This window comes from Opisthorchis viverrini, assembly GCF_000715545.1.
Source record: "Opisthorchis viverrini unplaced genomic scaffold opera_v5_516, whole genome shotgun sequence".
Taxonomy (NCBI): Eukaryota; Metazoa; Platyhelminthes; class Trematoda; order Opisthorchiida; family Opisthorchiidae; genus Opisthorchis; species Opisthorchis viverrini.
In genome coordinates, this window is record NW_008752181.1 from 215,146 (window position 1) to 233,275 (window position 18,130).

An 18,130-nucleotide genomic window follows, 5' to 3' on the forward strand; every position below is an offset into this window, starting at 1 on the left:
CGTTTCAAGGTGCATTGTTGATCAATCGGTTCGCCACTGTAAATTCTGCTACTTGAGACATCAAACCCACAAGCTGGTTGCTGTTATGTATTTTCATGGACTGACATGCGTAGATCATTCCGATGAGCTTCACTTAAAAGTCAGACTTGTCGCGTCGACTACTGTTGCGTTCAATTCAGGCATCTGGTTTGCTAAATTCGAAGATAAAAAGACTGTGAAATGAACTGCCAGAATTTTCTTCTCAACGGGTTTTGATTTGTTAAGCAGTATGGCCCAGTGCTTACCAAAACAGATTGAACCCGCTGAAAATCTCAGGTACTTGAGAGTTGCGGCGATTCTCCCGAACATGCGACCGAGTAAGTGTCCGTGGTTAATCAAGGGGAGATATCCAGTCCGGAGTACATAACAGCCGTGTGTGAATCAGCCATACCAAAGTTATCTTCCAGGATGATTTCTGCAACTCAAGCTAGATGTTGCCCTAGAGAATGACTACTTAGGTTGGCGGTAGTCTCTAATGTCGAGTAAGCAACCAAATCAGGGAGAGAATTTTCCTGTTATGTTTTCACAACTATCATCCTATTTTTCTTGGTTGAGTGTGCGCTCAAGCAGTGAAGTTCTATTGCTAGTCCTATTTATGTATTCGCTTTCTGCTTGCCACGTGATTTCCACTTGAGTGCAAATCCCGCAATCAGCTTGGACAATACGCAATTTTTTCTAGTGTGGATTAGGGGACTTCAATGCGAATGGTCACAAAAGCCGATTTTGACAACGAGAACATTACTCCTTGTCCAGCTCACTCGTTTACGTAATCCTCGTCCTACCCCGGCGTGAATAATTTCGTTCGGTCTATATCAGAGGTGAAACTAATCGGACTAATTACCCATTGGTGGAATGACTGTTCAGATGAAAGGCATGTGAGCACGAATTATTGGTTGTTGATCTCTTGCCGGGCTTGGGCTCACTCGTTTACGTGGTCCTCGACCTACCCCGGCGTGAATAATTTCGTTCGGTCTATATCAGAGGTGAAACTAATCGGACTAATTACCCATTGGTGGAATGACTGTTCAGATGAAAGGCATGTGAGCACGAATTATTGGTTGTTGATCTCTTCGCCGGGCTTGGCGTACTGATGATGTCTCCTCGTTTGGTGACGAAACGTTTGCAAGCCAATTGCCAAGCTCGGTGAACAGATCAACAGCCACCCGATCAACAGACACTAAACTCACTGGAGCTACCAATAGTTGGAGCACGAATTGGACAACCCTTGTGGCTAACCACCAATGCTGCTGTCCCTCTGTCGTGCCTATCTTGTACACAAAAATTGATCAGTTCTTTGAAAATACGGTTTCTGTGGAATTGGCTACCGCCATGTCAACCCGCTTGATCGTCACTGCTAATGTTACGGAAGATTTGGATAGCGGTTTTGTGAAATCGCTATCATGGGTCTCGCACCCCGGGTTCGATGTTAGTCGTTAAATTTAAGTTTGCGTGCCCGAATTCGGTTCCCTGCAACAGCGGTCAGCTACTGCCTGCTGCACTCCCCCACCAGTCGATGCCGTGTGTTGGATGGTGGATCGTTGTTCCATGCTAACAGGATAGAAGAGCCACTCCTCAGCGGCTCCATGGACCTATCAGTCAACTGTCCCACTCCTTGTACAGTCGTTTCCTTTGTAGCCTCTTCCATACGGATACCGCCACTTCCATTATGATTGCCTCGCAGTTTCAAACAAGTACCCATTGGGAAACCCCTCATAAATACCATCTCCCTATAGGAAACGCCTCACTGTTTGTTAGACGCAGAAGAGACCAATCACATTTTCCCGAGCACGTGTCTTTTACACTAGTTCGCTCTGCTGATTGATGTTCCACTTGAGTCAATCATTCTTCGCATGCTTCTGTTGCTTTTATGCACCCTTTCGCATGTATACTGTTTGAGGCTGCGTTTCCAGGATAAGGGTCGGATCATCTGACCATCTGTATCCGATATCCAGCGTTTCTGACTATAACAGTCTGTTGTACTGCTAGTTCTAAGTTGGCCGACTTGGTGAACGGAGGCTTGTCTTCAGTAGCCGGAATCTATCATTAATGGAATGGAATGCTTTATATTTGTCCATCCGCGGCGAATATACACACCCAAACACTTGTCTTTAGCTTCGTTCTTGCACGTTTTGTCGATGGTATGCCTATGCATAATCCACACGTTTAATCACAGGTGTGCCAGATTTGGTTGAACAAGGTTGGTGGGATAAAAAAATCCACTAGCGTAATGCAATGTGACTTAATTGTATAAGGCAGCAGGACTGACGGAAATCGGTCACTAAAGGACAAAGTTCGATGCGAAGAGGTTTTATGTACCCCGAAAGCACCAATACATAATCACTAGTGCACATATTAATCACGATGGAAAACATTTTGATGCACCTGTCACTGCATTACTTTAATTTTTTTGGCGTTTTTCGGAACCTTGGTCTTTCTGCTTTGATAGGACTATCGGTGAGGTCTCTCGAGTCGATCACTGTAATTTATTGCAAGATAATTGACTGGAGAACAATTGTCCTTGGTCACTCTCTGTTTTGTGTCCGCCTGTCATGTTGAATTCGAACTGGTACGGTCCATCACTAACGTACGTATTTCACCATGTTTGTTTTCTTGCAGGAGGCCAAACTTCGTGTTGAAAGCTGTGCTGATAGGGTCAATTTGTGTAAGTCCCTGTATGCGGAAGCCATGTTAAAATTGGAACAAATTTCTGAATCTCTTCACGACACCAGACGACGGAAAACACTGGATCTGGATACAAACTCCAGGTTCCTTCATGATGACGGAAGTCCATCGCCACTTGTTCGTGGTCAGGGTGTGGGTGCTGATTCGCTCGAGTGTATTAACGAACCAGATTGCCGGGCTGTACACAGTCCCGTTTGCATACACGCTGGCAGTGCCGCACCTTCACGCATCTCCTCTGAGTTCTCATCTGCCCCTGATTTATCCTCACCCAACTTAGTATCACTCCACTCCGAAACGGTCCCAGTCGAAATCGTCACCGGCCTCATTCAGGTGAGCTCCCTTTCGTTGCTTCTGTATCGTACCTATTCCTTACCCGCTTTTTAGGTTTAGAGTTTAGTTTAGAGTTCAAGGCACGAGATTCCGACTGGGCCGTTCGGTTTTAATCCTCTGTTCAGCTTTGTATGACATGGCTTAAGCCTCGTGCTTCTAACGGGGTGCACAACAACTGTGCGCTCCATAGTGCTACGTCGAATGGTAGCTGATAATATATGGTGTGTATGAGCAGTATCCGCAACCATTAACCCTTCCTATAACAGTATGCGTGCCCTTGTATGTTAACTTGCCCAACGGGACAGTTTGGTTCATTCAGTGATGCGCTTGCATCTTCACGTATCATCAAGATTCCGTCCACCCGAACTCCTCGCCTTCGACCCATTCCCAGATAATCCTTCCATAGCCTAAGAACCTTCCGTTATATCGAATAAATGAGCCGTGGTCTTGCTTTTCAGGTGCTTGGTTTTTCGGGATCCACCACACAGACACTCGACCATCATTTAAAACTCGATGTGTTTGCGTGCTTTATTTATGCGTCTTTTAGACGCAGAATTCACGTTCACTAAATTTCTCCACCAGATAGGATTGAGAATTCAGCAGCATCACAGACCGAGCGGGAACTGGGCCCTTGAACTTATTTAGTATCCGTAGGTATGTGAACAAGACTATGACACATTCACGGTGCACTTTCATGCATACTCGCCGTCTGTTCTCGACCTCAGTCTTCTGGCCGTTCAAGAGCACTCACAAAATGCTCACATAAGTATTTTTTGCCGTCATTGAAGTTGTTCATAGGACTTCACGATTTGGCCGGGCCTTGAAATTGCTGTGGTACGGGTGTCGTTGATCTTGGGACTAACTAAGCATGGGACATTTGGATGGGTCACTTTGCTCAAGTTGTCATGTACAAAAACTGGAAGTATGTTGGATCGCGTACTCACAACGTACAACGCTCTTTTCGGTCAATGGCTTATTTCGCACTGATCAAAGCATGTCTTGCTTGTGACAATATCTCATGCAATATATGGATGTCTGGTGTTTGGCAGCCCATCCTTGTCGGTTAAATGTTCTGTCCTGGTCTTAAGTTCCATCGTGCAAGTGTGAAAAATGGAGACGAATATTTATGGAGACAAAATGCGGATATTGCCAAAAAACATTCCGCTGCACATTCCTACCTTATCGAGTTTCATCTGATGGACGTAGCTTTATTTGTCTATTCGATTGGCAGCTTCCGCTGCACATGCTTCCATCGTGGATCACATCTGTGCATTTCTGTAGGACGTTCGGCTACATGTGGTTCATAACCCCATCTTTTCAAGATCCAAACTTAATGACGTCAGGTGAAATTCCAGCTGGTTCTGTTGCACCTCCGAAATACCGATGAACGCCAATTTATCAAAGCTATCAATGCCCTCTTCATAAGTGGTGCGAAAACACTTATCAGAATTTCATCATAGCACTAAGAAAACATGAGCTATTAGATGTCAACGTTTCAAATGAATTTCTTCAGTCGCACAATTAAAATATTCAACATTCATAGGTAACGGACTTAGTGACAACGGCCTAACTACATCGAATGACAAATTGCTCCGAAGAAGAGGCTGATTCATGTCGTGTTTCAAGATAGTCGAGCAGCTTCTGTGCACACAATTTGGAATACTGGGCTCTCGTCAACATTGCTTCTGAGGAGGCCAGCAGTTTCGAGTTCCGATTGCGTGAGAGTCTGGTGAAACTTGAGCAGGACCAGCTAGGCGGCCTGTCTTAAAGATGCGTTTGATAATTGATTACCTCCAGTTCAGTTTCTTGTGCGGAATGTACGCGGAGCAGTATAACAAACTTTAGTCTCTATCTTTGCTACAAAAATATCTGCTGGAGTTGGACCCAGTAGACTACCCCTTAGACAGTTCCTTCAAATTCAATGCGACTGTTTTCTGTGGCGAAGAGAATAAGACCCTTAAGCACCGCGATGGGAATAGCGGAGACATGATTGACGGTGATGTGGTCACACAAGTAGTCAACGGTTTCGCGCAGTGACCCTGATAATAAATAGGGAATCAACGTCGGTAGAAAATATCTTCCAGAAACCTACTCACAGATCATCAGGTTTTCGGCATACTTTGAAACAGTCCTTCGAGTAATGTTGAGTTAACATGGATGGGAGCTAGAATATCCAATAAGCACCGACCAAGCACATGATGTAGGCACAGTTTTGCATGTTTAAAATTGTTTTTACTGCAACAGGTCACCATGCATTTTTCAATATGTGTGGGTCTCTACGCATCTAGTTCTCTACTAACAGTATTTTTCGGGGTTGTACCTACTTTAATTTCCTGTTCGTCAGTGAGAATGCCGGCCGTTTTTGAGACGTGATCTGTTTTGTCTGTTGTGATCATTCCTACGCTTGTTCGAGGGAAACCAGATCGTTCCTAGATTGTTGCTTCTTCATGGTTTGGTAGTATTTGAGTATTAAACAGCAGTGCTACCGAACAGTAGCCGGTAGAAACTTATCTGATATGTTCACCAACTTGGCCCTGAACCAGTTCCCTTTATTGGAATCTGTCAGAATAAATCGTTCAGCTGTAACACTCTTCCAGTGCCTAGCAGCCATGTCACCCGAAGAAAAACACGAGGGCTGGGATACTGCCAGGTTGCCCAAGCCTAGACAGGGAAGTGGAGAGGGAGAGGTCGGATTTGAACCACGGAGCTTCCGATCTGTGAATTCGCGTTCTTACCACTTGCGCCATCTCAGACTGAACATACGTCTTATGGTTTGACCAATTGCTTTGTTGGTATCTTGGATTTTAGCTCAGCAATGAGAAGGGCGAAACCGATCGTGGGTTGTCGAAGAGTTTTTATCAACCTCGTAAGTAGTTTCCTTTACGAAAAAATCTCTAAATGACGTTTGGCTAACCCTGTCGAAGAAAGATTATGGACGCAATACACTTTGTTGGAAAGGTTGATGGGTCAGCTTATTGACGTAGGACCCTAGTTAATTTCCGGAGTGTCTTCTCCGTGGTTTCTCCGTCAAAGTTTTCGAACTTGATGGGCACTTTAATGAAGAGTGGTCTAGTATATCAGCACACCGCTTTTGGGTCTCGATAAACTTGTCTAACCGCACAGGAATATCATGAATGAATATGGGAGTTGGCCAGTCTAACGTTGAGATGGAGATGTTGCCTGGAGATTAACCTGCTGAGATCTGCGGGGAACCTCCCGGAATGTATACACTTCATTAAATTGACGAGTGTTCGTTCAAGCATTGTCTGCCGAAAAGGCACTGTTAGCCAACGTAACCAACGTAGAAATGTTCGCTACTTTATGTAGAAAATCTAAACTCGCTGCCTAATCTTGCCTCTGCAGCTAGCAAGATGGAGACAGTGATGCGTATGCAATTTAATGGCGATCACATCGCAGGCAATATCGGTCATTAGCTTCAGTTCGATTTGGGTCACAACTATGGAACAGCTCAGTTGCGCCTGGTTTCGACAACTCGAAGAATCCTATTTCAAGTTAGATTGCAGCGTTTGTGCGACCAGTCTGTCTCGCTTGTCACTTGCAGTTGCTGTCATGTCTAACTGAGCAAAACTGATCGATGTCTTTTCTCAAAAGATCTCCTAGCTACTTCCCAATCAGTTGCTACGGTCATTGCGATAGAACTAGTCCAAACACCTAACAGCCTAACGGAACTAGGGTTCACCCATTGTCAAACGTATCTCCTAGACAGACTACCTAGCTGACCCTGCTCAGGCGTCTACCGTACTGTTACGCAACTGAAACTCGAAACCGCTGGCTTCATGTGATGCTCTGTCTATCAGAGCACAGTACCGCACATTCTGTGCACAGAAGCTATTCAGGTTTCTTCGACTCTCTTGTAACACAACCCGAATCAGCCCCTTCATCAGAGCGATTTGTCGTTTGATATAATTAAGCCGTTGTCACCACGTGTGTTGCATGGTTTACTTTTGACACTGGTGAAAGTGATTTGTGATGTTCACTTGTCATGATCCATGTCCTCCAACTTTTCGGATGAAATGTTTCAAGGTCTAATGTTTCCTGTTCGTCGAAATTGGCCGGTAGCGTAGTAGCGCTGTTGTCAAAGCCCACAGCTTTTGCTGTCAGCTTGTTTTTTCAGTTGTTAACGCCATAGAACACATACGGATTTCTGCATCCAACAACTCTTGGACTGTTTTTCAGCGCATTGGAAATAGTTTTGTTTAGTATTTTGAGGTTTTTGATACAAATCGGGATAAAATGTCGTTTACGGTTCTTTTTCTCACGTTTCAAAGGATCTATCTTAAGAGTTTTCACATACAAGTTATTTCAAAAGAAGGAACACTTACTTTTGCTGCATTTTTGCTGTCGTCTGTCATTTTATTTCGAACGAAAATGTTTTAATTTGTTATTTGATCTGGCTATTCCCTTCGCTTCGATGATTCTGTCGTGTTAAATTAGCCAGTCACTGATCAGATGTCAGTATGCAGTAATACACGTCTCTTGGGTCTATGGCGCTATAATAGTGATTACTGTAATTTAATAACTTAGTCGAAAACCGTATGCATAGTGTATTCCCGTGATAAAGCTATTCTTCGTGATAATTACTGTCCCCCTCTGGCGATAACAAACTGCCTCAAGAAAAAGTTCCACTGTGACTGGTAGTGGTGTTCTCCCCTCGTTATCCAAACCACCCTACGGGTCAGTGTCTTTTCAGTCTGGATGGGCACATTTAATTTAGTGTCTAATAAACGGTCAAATTAGATGAACGAGTGGCTTCTCTAACGATGTAATTGCTCACAACCTCGAAGATGGAACCGGACGTTAGTGTGCGAAGCACCGAGGACAATGGGACATTCACAAAATGTCACCGCTTTGTCTGGCATCATTGTTGGATGCCGCCTTGCTTCAACTTCCATTGACGGTGAAATCACGAACTCACTTAAATTCTAAATGCCACTAGCCAAAAGAAACAAACATTTAGTATTCCATCAGACGCTGTGCAAATGAAATGTTAGACTACTAACTATCGTTGCTTCGTTGCTACCAATCATGCCCAAATTCATCCGAAAAATATCTGTTATCATATTCTCTACAACCTTAGGGGCGAGGTGACTCAGTGGTTAGAGCGCGAAATTTCTGACTAGAAGGTCCGTGGTTCGAACCCGACCCCTGCCTCTCGACTTTCCCTGCCTCGGTTTGGGCAGCCTGGCAGTATCCCAGCCCTCGTGCTTCTTTCGGGTGGCATGGTAATTAGGCACCGAAATGGTGTTGAATGTTTTTTCTACAACTTTGGCGACATGCCCAAAAGTGGTAATTCCGGAAGCTTGTTATTCTTGCGATGATCTATATTTGAGCTTTCATTTTTGCGGGAAGCATAATGTCTTGCTCTGTGGTCTATCCACATCCACTCCCGCACCTCCCTCGAATACTCTCATGACTATATTTCCCTCTTTCCCCTCACTCAGAACGTTCACGAGGCTGAATCTGAATTGGGGGCATTCCGTTTGGCTGTGACCTCGTCCAATCCAACTTCCGAAATGTCTGTCGCCTCGTCATCAACTGGCGCAACCTCTTTGTCATCTTCAGTTTCATTTAGTTCACAATCAGATGTAAACGAATTACCGCAACGACTGAGCGCTCCTAGGTTCCATACAACTTATAACCATAATGTAGATAATGTTGCTCCCCAGTTCGTGGATCTTGAGATGGACGCGTTGTCTCCTAATTTTTCCGAATCTAAGATAAATGCTCGATCCCTTTCTTATGTGCAGTGCGCTCCACTTAAAAGTAATTACTCTGAGAAATCCCTTTCTTGTGACTTGTCCGGTTTGACGCTTTCAAACTGATTACTCACTTACACTTGCTTTCCTTACCCCATGTACAGCTTAGTGAATCAAGACAACAATACTGTGTTCTCTGTCTCTGTCTGTCTTACTGTGTATACGAAGCAGAATCATTTCTTATGTGGCAGTGTGTCTAGTCACTACCGTTTTTGCACCGTCGCCCGCTGATATTTGAACACCACCCATCTTTCAGTCCGCCTGTTAAGAAAATTGATTCATGTGCTTGGGTGTTTATGTCCAATGCTCTGAGTTCGTCGCCAATTCTCACCCGTTTTCATGCGTGCATGTCATGGGGGAATATCCACGAACTTTCTTATGAACAAAAATGTTGGCTTCCATTGATTGGCCAAGTCCGGACTGGGCTGCGTTGAGCACACCCCAGTCATTGCTGTGTGCATGTACCGGTTGACTTATCATTAGGAGTGAACTCTGCAATGTTGTTCAAATGCATAAACAATTTTTAAGGTGCATGGGATAGCGGCGAATTTTTGGCAGTTCTATATCACATGGGTTCAAACTGAGGGAAGCGTCATCATTGGAACGTCATTGCGGTACCATTGTAACCTAGACTCATCATTGTCGACAGCATGACGGCGTTCAACACCTAGACTGCCTGTGTAACGGCCTAATAGAACCGGTCGGACGGTGGTATGCCCCTGCTCATTATAACTGTGGGCAATTCAGCAGATCTAACGGAGAAGACTATCTGAATTTGTCAGCCCGTTAGGTTTGAGGTCATCAAGCGGAACACATTCACACAGGCTCCCTTCGTAAGACGAACTGACCCACTTTCAGTGATTGAGTGAGCTTTGATGAGTTTGTAACCTTGCTCCAGAGATTTGGCACAGGGGTTATTAGGTTTTCATTAAACCCACTTTGGGCACTGCCTTTCTGGCAAGCTTTCTCTTTGTTTGAGCCAACAAGACAAAACACAACTTCATACTCAGTGAAACAATCGAGCTGTTACCAACTCTCAATGAATCTCTCTTGTTGTGTTGTCTCAAACTATATGACTTTCGGTATATGCGCGAATCGCAACCCTCAGAGTAGGTCAGTTTGCTCTGAAAGGATCTGGTATTGCTCAATTTAGTTAGTAAGTCTTTTATTAAGGGAAATACCGGTAGTTCATGTACATGGACAGCTAGTGCTCTGTTCCCCAAGGTCGGCATTACCCCAAAATATTGTATGTTGTGCGCGTGTGTGCTCAAACCAAAGTCCACCCCTATCTCCACGTTCATATCTTTGCAGCTCACGGAATTTCGGTGTCCACGGAAGCGGTCATGTCTCTGGCGCAAAAAGTCTGTTGGAGTGCTTTCCTATCATCGCTGGCGGGTCGGTATTCGCACAATGGAACTGAATTTTCGAAATTTTTTCGCGTGTCCCTGATGGACTAAAGCAATCGGACAATTGAGTTGAGAGTACTTAACCAAACTTTCAAGCCCCGTTTAGGCATCCCGGGGTCTCAGCAATGCTGGAAAATTGTCCCACAGGTCTTTTAAACCGGAGGCATCGTTGCTAAGGTGAAAAATAAAATTTTGTGGGCTGCAAAAATATGAAGGTAGATTAGGACGGCTTTTGGTTTGAGCACACACGCAATAAATTGTAATATTGCGGGTTAGAAATTTTTCTTCTTTTTGTAAACGTTTTGCAGCTGACAGCATCGTGCGGATAAAGGGCACCCATTGCTGACACCCCGGGATTGCCTAGATGGGGCTCAAAAGATTGGACTGGCACTCTGAACTCAATTGCCTGCCTCTTTTAGTCCAACAATGCACGTCGTAGCTTTCAAAAATTCAATCCCATTATGTGAATGCATAATGCATCAGCCCCTGATCCTTCCCTCCCAGTTTTTTAATATAGCTAAAAATGACCCAATGTTAGTCTTCCATCTGGATTGTATCATTCACGCCAATGTCCTCAGCCTATAAATCCCGGGGGCCGAATTCGGCGAGAAGAGGAAACGACCAGTACTACAAACCTAAGCCACTTCCTACGTCAGTGGAAGAGATGGTCCCATAAGAACTCTACGGAACAATCCACTCTACTCCGCTTGTCTTGGTAAACACGCTGTTGTTTCTTCTCCCCTTTCCTCATTACGTACAACATGGCTACCTGTATGGTTGCTTCCATTTCGCGCCTATACAGCCTTTCTTGTTTCCGCCTGAACGTAGATGGTCTTCGAGCAAGCCTCCGCTCATGTTCAATTCAACTCGTGAGTCTCACCGTCTTATACCGACCCTTAGACGCGCACTCAGATCCCTCGGAAACCGTAGTTTGCAACATCGCATAAGAATTTTAGCACTTAACGGCATTTATTTGGAGCATTGGTATCTCTCCAGATAGTGGCAGTTGTAAACATTCGTTTATGCATACTAGAGATCCACTGTGGGCGTGAAATCCGTAACTCACTGGTATGGAGCCCTTGAGTACGATAAGACATTTTGCGGGGGAGTTGGTTACTTCACGTGTGTCTTCCTGGTTTGCATGAGTAAATAAACAATAATCATGTTCTATTTATCCACGCAAACTCATAGCCGATCACCCATTCGCCGTTTTTGCAGAAGACGTTTTTTATTTTTGCGGCAGGCTCCCATCCAGACAAGTCCAAAGAATTCGCCAAGGGTTGTAATGTTCCCTGATTTTTCTTCGAAGCCTCATTCTTCATCGGATCCACGGCAAGGTTTTATCTTCGCTGGTGTACTGAATCCTTGATAAAGCTATGGGAACAATTAGTGCATTCATGGACAGTCATAGCAGGGACTGCTACCAGGTAGTCAGTACTCTGTACACCAGGCTCAAATGCAGTGGGCTTGGGTGGTCTTGTAGGCGCATGTAGCGCGCTTGAGTGGGAAGTAGCAAAGACCGGATGAACTACTGGATATGACGGTCCTCCCTGGAAGAATGAGAGGAGACTGCGGAGGCTCCTGGATTGGCGACCTGTCGTGGTCATTTGGCGGCGCTGAAGACCCTCCTCGGAGGCCGGGCGAAGTCGGCCCTGGATGGAGCCAGAAGAGGCTATCGGATGATGGACTATGCCGCCGCGGGGGATGCTCTTGCGGCGGAGTTCAACAAACTGGCCGACTGCCCGTTGGCTATGAGGGAATTCAAGACGGCCAGGATGAAACAGGGATGCAACCCGACGTCGTTCTTTGCCAGCCTTACCAAAAGTGGGCAGTGTCGCGCCAGCAGTTGCTGCCAATTCGTCGAAGGTGTGCAGCCGGCACCTCAGTTGCGGTAAGCGAGAGCAACTAGCCAGTTGAGTGCTGATACTAGGTCATCTGGTACGATAATCGACCAAGGGGTCACTGGCCACGTCGCAATCGCAGGAGAGCGGGAAGGATTCAACAACGGAGGATCTGAGGAACAAAGTGGACCACCTTAGTGAACAGCTTGCAGCCATCAAGGTGGAATGGTTGAGGCACACATGAACGAACCGATTCTACAGATGTGGCAAGCCTGATCACTGGAAGACTCACTGTCGTCCTACCCGACCACTTGTAGATAAAAAACTTTGGATCGCTCCGCTTTTCCTGGGTGGGATGTGAATAATGCAGTAACAGGCTACGAGATAGGCCGTTATCGAGATAGACTGGAAGAGGGAGTTGTGCTTGATTGATACAGGATCGGGGGTATCGCTGAGGTGGGGATAAAACAAAGCTGAATGCGAACCGTGCATCCTGGCCATGAGGGTATTGGTAGGTTGCTTAATAAACGTTCACGGTTTGTCAATGCACGCGATGCGCCTAGGTGACAGGTCGTTGCAGCAAGAGTTCCTTATCAGCCCAGAATTACAGCAGATGGTCATTCAAGCAGAATCCGTGTTGGACCTAACAGGGGGAAACCGGTGAAAATGTATTGCGCAGTCAAGCTTCAAGATTGCCCAAGCACTTCCGACACCGGTCTACACGTCTGAAAGCCTTCGTCCCCAAATATGCCGTCAGTACAGTCCGCGGTCGAAAAATACTCCGAACTGCTCACAAGAGATGGAGATCCTTTTGGCTCCTGCCCATTGACTGGCCAGAAAATTGTTCTCTCGTCCGAATACTTTCGACCTTACGGCCCTCGTCCGCTGCCGCTCCACAAACAAGTTTAACATGTGTCGAAAAACGGCATAATCTAGGAATCCAGCAGAGCGCACGGCTCCGCAGTTATGCTTTTAAGGATGGCGAACAGGAAATACCGGTTCTGTGTGACCTTTTTGCGTTTGGATGAACTGACCGTATATTGGGGTGCAGCTATCCCTTCGGTTTTGGATATTTTCGGTTCCATTCAGAATTCCCACTATTTCCGGTTACTTGCTAGTATTTGCCAAGGTGGAGGACTGGGACAAAACGGCATTTACGGTTGGGGACACCCAATAATAATTTAGAAGAATGCCGTTTGGTTTGTCTGGGGCCGCATCCATATTCCGGCGCTCCGTTTAACGAAGGGACTTCAGAATGTTGCCGTGTACGGAGACGATGTCGTTGCGCACAACAATTCGCAACCAGAGCCCGCAGTTCAGTTGAAGGCTGTATTAAAGCGGATCCGGTAGGCTGGTTTGCGGATAAATGAAGCCGAGACACAGCTCGCTCGGAGTTCAGTGACACTGCTGGGGCACGAATTGGGTCACGAAGAGGTTAGTCCACTGCCAGAAAAATGGACAAAAATCGAGGACTCTGCTATTCTAAATACAAAGCGGTCTCTATGGCAGTTTCTTGGACGAGCAGCATACTACAGGCGGTTTGTCCAGGATTTCGACACGGTTGCTGCTCCATTTGTTCGCGCAAAATCGGGAATACGAATGGACCATGGAAGCAAATAAGGCTTTCGTTGGTGTCAAAGCACGAAAGTTGGATCAGCAACTCACCCCGAAGCTGCCCAGAGTCGGAGATATGTTCACTGTTGCAACGGACGCTAGTGAGCGTGGTATCAGCGCAGTCCTAAAGCAGAGGAATGTAGTTTTCTAATATGCCAGTCCTGCGTTGACCAACGACTAACAGAAGTACATGACCATTTAGAAAGTATGTTTACCAATCGTCCGAGCCTTGGATAAATGCAATTCCTCCACGCTTTGGCGGAGAATTTATGCAGAAACCGATCGCACCCTGTGGCGTATCATGACCGCCAGAAATCCTCGCGAAAGCATCGCGCGCTGGAAAGTTCCGTTCCAAGGGTGCTACTCCACGATGCAGCAAGTGCCAAGGAAAGAGAACCACTTGACTGATTGGCTGTCGAGACCAGATGCTGGGGATCGGGCCCCAGAATCATGGTTGGTTCGAATAGTCTTGTCATCGAACTGGATCCATGAAGGTCGGCGCAACTCTAACGTTTGTAATCTCTGTTACGGTGTACTGAGAACGGAGAGGTAGACAAAGAACTGTAACCGTTCCAGAGTCACATCGCAGGCTGAGTTTTAGTAAAGCTGATATAATTTCCTGGAACACCAATAATTCTGAAGCGGTGCTGCCCGTTATGCCACGCGTACTGAGACAAAAGCGGATCCTCTAATCCCACGAGATGGTACACACACGTAGGACGTGCGACTTACTTCGGCATTTAGGCCTCCTGGCCCGGGGTAAATGGTCTACAAATGGTGGTTGACCCCTATATGCCTGCTCAGCTAGCTCATGTAATCGGGTCGTTAGCCGGCAGTCATTTAGAAAGACAGGATAATGTTTTGATCCGAGCTAGGGAGAAATGGGTTAGAAATCCATCATCCGAAGTTTTCTGAACAGTCTAGTAACGCTCATCCCTAAAATTGGTGAGGGGGCTGCAGAAGAAGATAAGATACCAGTTACGGGCTACAATGATCAGTAGCACACCGGGAATACGAATGTTTGTTTGATATTGTGTACGGCACGGAAATGAATGCTATCTAATCCTGGAAGTTTTGTGAGACACAGGATTTAGTAGTTCAGTTCATGCACGGGCAAGAGTTTGGAGGAACACGTGAGGTGTATGGCGGATTTGCGTGTTTGACAATAACTTAACGTCAGGGCAGCGCAGCTACTGTTATGTTACGTGCATTTCGCGACCACAAACAGGTCGGTTTTTTAGTGCAAGCACTCGAGCTGATAAACAGTCTCCAAGCACGAAGCCCCGAGTTGGCGGAAGTGTTACTGTGGTCAAATTATCCAGAGGATGATGAAGCTGTTTGTCCTATGAAACTACGGGGTGAAAGCAGCGGAGCACAACGTGGTGTATGTTTAAGTTTGGTATGTACAAAAACACATTTAATCATTACGCTCGAGCACTTTGACATCCGTGTGAACACGGTCCTTTCACTGTCAAGGATGAACATTATTGATCAAGTGGTGTTTTTATGACAGTAAGATATGTAGGGTGTACATTATTTAATTTAGGGTTTATTTTCATGTGGAACTGATCTATGAAAAAAGAAGCGGGAAGTTAAAGCTTTTGGTTGTATGGGGTCGGTATGGCTGAGTGTTTAATGCGTGAATTCATTGAACACAGGGTCCATGGTCCAGAGCCAACCACTGAATCTGGACTTCCATATATCGGCCCGGGCGAACTGGCTATACCCCGGTACTCGCTCTTCCTTCTAGTGGCATCGCAGTGAGGGACCGAAAGAGTGATATACCTTAAAAAGTTTGCTTGTACAAAACAAATGATAAATAAATAATAAATTAAGATATTTCGCCACGGTGGACTTATGAACTTCAGGCACGGGGCTGCCGGAGTGGGGCGCATACGTTACTTACATTGAAGATCCGTCATTTGGTGTCGGCTTAGGTTATCATGCGTAGTTAGGGCCTCATATTCGATGTTGCCCATAGAGTTGACGCCGTCGCACAAAACGGGGCGCGTAATACACAGAAAATGACTGTTTTGTAAGGAGCACGGAATGGAAATCATCGAAATGTTTAGATCCGGTCAGAAGCTCCAGCGGATTTGAATCAGCGCTCCCGGAATAAGCGTGGGACCAGGTTAAGTTCTTGTTCATATTTGCTGTTAAGGGAACAAGTGGCATTCTCCGGGTACTGGACAGCCCCACAATGGATGTCGTGTTCGAGATGATTGGGGTGGGATGTGTGATTCTGTGAGCAGTGGGATATTTGGGTTGGCAGAGGAAGTCCGAAGAGTTGGAACGAAGCCGATGCAAGATCACAGGTGTTTTTTCTGATGCGTTTGTAGACCTCTATGGACGTGAATCACAGGCTAAGTGAAGTGGCTAATGTCCAAACAGGGCGTTCAAAGCAGGTATGACAGAAAGTCGAAGCCTGGAAGAAGATGGAATTGGATGGAGTCAGCAGGGCCTGGTGATTTTTGGGAGACACCAGATAGGATAAAAGAGGAGGAAATGCTTCACGTTTACCACAATTAAGAGCAAATTTTTATTAAGTGTACCGGCGATCAAACACGGGTTGGGTTCCTTAATATATGTTATTATCATACAGGAGACCTGGAGCAAGTCGATTATTAATTCGAACAGCGAGGGTGACAGAATACACCCCGCCTGACACCAGTGGACGTTTGTAACTCGGTAAGTGTATCACGGTCCGGCAGGTGCTTGCGAAATGAGGAATGCATAAACTATGCAGGGCATTGCTATTTATAACAAACGTTCCCCATCACCAAAAATCGTCAAAAATTTTGATAATGAATTTCTGGTGATAAACTCAACATTCGTTGACCGCCGGAAGGGAAGCAGAGTTTGCAGTAGCCATATGAAGGTTGCAAGCTGCGCCCAACCAAACCCTAGCTTGAAGTGTACACAATCGAATCTGGCAATAAAGGATATGGTCGCAAAACCTCAGAAGACGCATTGGGGCCGATAACTCCCATAATAAAAACTCGTTTTTCGTACGGGTTTGTTGCAATGGCTTATCTATGTACTATTAATATCATTATCTCATTGCAAATGTTTTGGATCGGAGTAATCGAGGCTGCAGGCTCATTATCTTCGAGAATTACAGAATGCAAACTACCTAACACAAGTGCAATCTGTGTGCTTGAGCAGCCCTACTAGGGCTGGTCCTTCCGATTTGCTGAGGCAGGTTGCTAACGTCCCTCGCTGCATAAACATTCCTCTTCCAAAGTTGTCTTTGCGGATAGGTGGGCTTTCCTGGGTCAGCACGTAAGATTGCTGCGAGCGCCATCATAGGCGTGTGTTGCCGATTAAGTGTTTCTGGCGTCAGCAAATTCTACAAACTTTGTCGAAATCCAACATTCTTCCAAGACGGTTTCGGGAACGGTAACAAATTGGTCAATAAGAACATTTTGTTTGTTCCACTTTGCAACCAGCTCGGTTCATTTCTGTTGATTTAACGCTATCAACCGTCAGTTACACGCTGAATGGCTATGTATCAACACGCGAAGTTCAAAGGAGAACCGAACTAGTGCGCATAGCTCGCAGACCCATGGAAATTTGCACTGAAAACTTTTATCACTTCATGGCTACCGCTGCTGGTTTGTAGTCGTCGGCTCTGGGTGAAACTGCATGTACCCGTGAGCTGAACTTTCCTACTGGCCAGAAACAGATGATGATCAACCCACAACTGTGAATGCTGCTCTTAATCATCCGTGTGGTGAGCGTCAAAAGTACAGTAGTCATCAAGACGCCCCTTCTCCGGACTTAGCAAGCCGTCATAAGCACTCATACTCTCCATAGGGGCTATAAAGTCTGCACTCGCTGACAGAAGGGGCCATGAAAAACGCTGAAAACATCTTCCTTCTACTACCTCAAGTCCGCCGCCTGACGGAGTATACGATGATACATCAAGTAAACAACGCAGACTGCGTTCAGATGCATGTTCGAGGTAATTTTGGCGGCTGAACGGCAACAATTTATTAGCCCCTAGACCAGCGAAGAGAACTTGGGCGCGGGGTACGCAAGCAATCAGGGCCTGTATATTATGAGCAGCCAGGTTTAGTGAAACTGTTCCCCCGAGACCATCTTTCTTTCACCTCCTGACACCGGACATCTTGCTGGCTTTTTCGTCCCTGCTGGCCTCCCGGGACTGGAACGACTTCTTTCCCTCGTCAGACACACAACGGATTTGTGATATCTTCTACCAAAACCTATTGACCTCTCTCTACCTTGCCTCTCCCATCAAGAGTTTTTACCCTGGTTCCTCTCGACATGATAAACTATTGAAAGCCTTGGAAAATAAAATACGCCGAGCCGGCAGAGAATATCGGAAATCTCGCGATTTCTCATTAATACTCCTCATCAACAAGCTTTCAACTGACCAAGAATCCTTACGGGCATCCCTCGAAATCCGAGAAGAGGAACC

General features: G+C 45.9%; 1 protein-coding gene across 1 annotated transcript in view; it reads left to right on the forward strand.

The window, feature by feature from the left end:
* The window catches only part of T265_11553 (hypothetical protein), a gene marked incomplete at both ends in the record, with an annotated part of 42,875 nt that extends 33,730 nt beyond the window's left edge, over positions 1 to 9,145 (forward strand). The window contains 2 exons of the mRNA XM_009178235.1: positions 2,656 to 3,051; positions 8,514 to 9,145. Of these exons, the coding sequence (XP_009176499.1) occupies positions 2,656 to 3,051; positions 8,514 to 8,894 (777 nt within the window). The remainder of the gene's footprint in view (positions 1 to 2,655; positions 3,052 to 8,513) is intronic.
* Between the last annotated feature and the right edge of the window lie 8,985 nt (positions 9,146 to 18,130).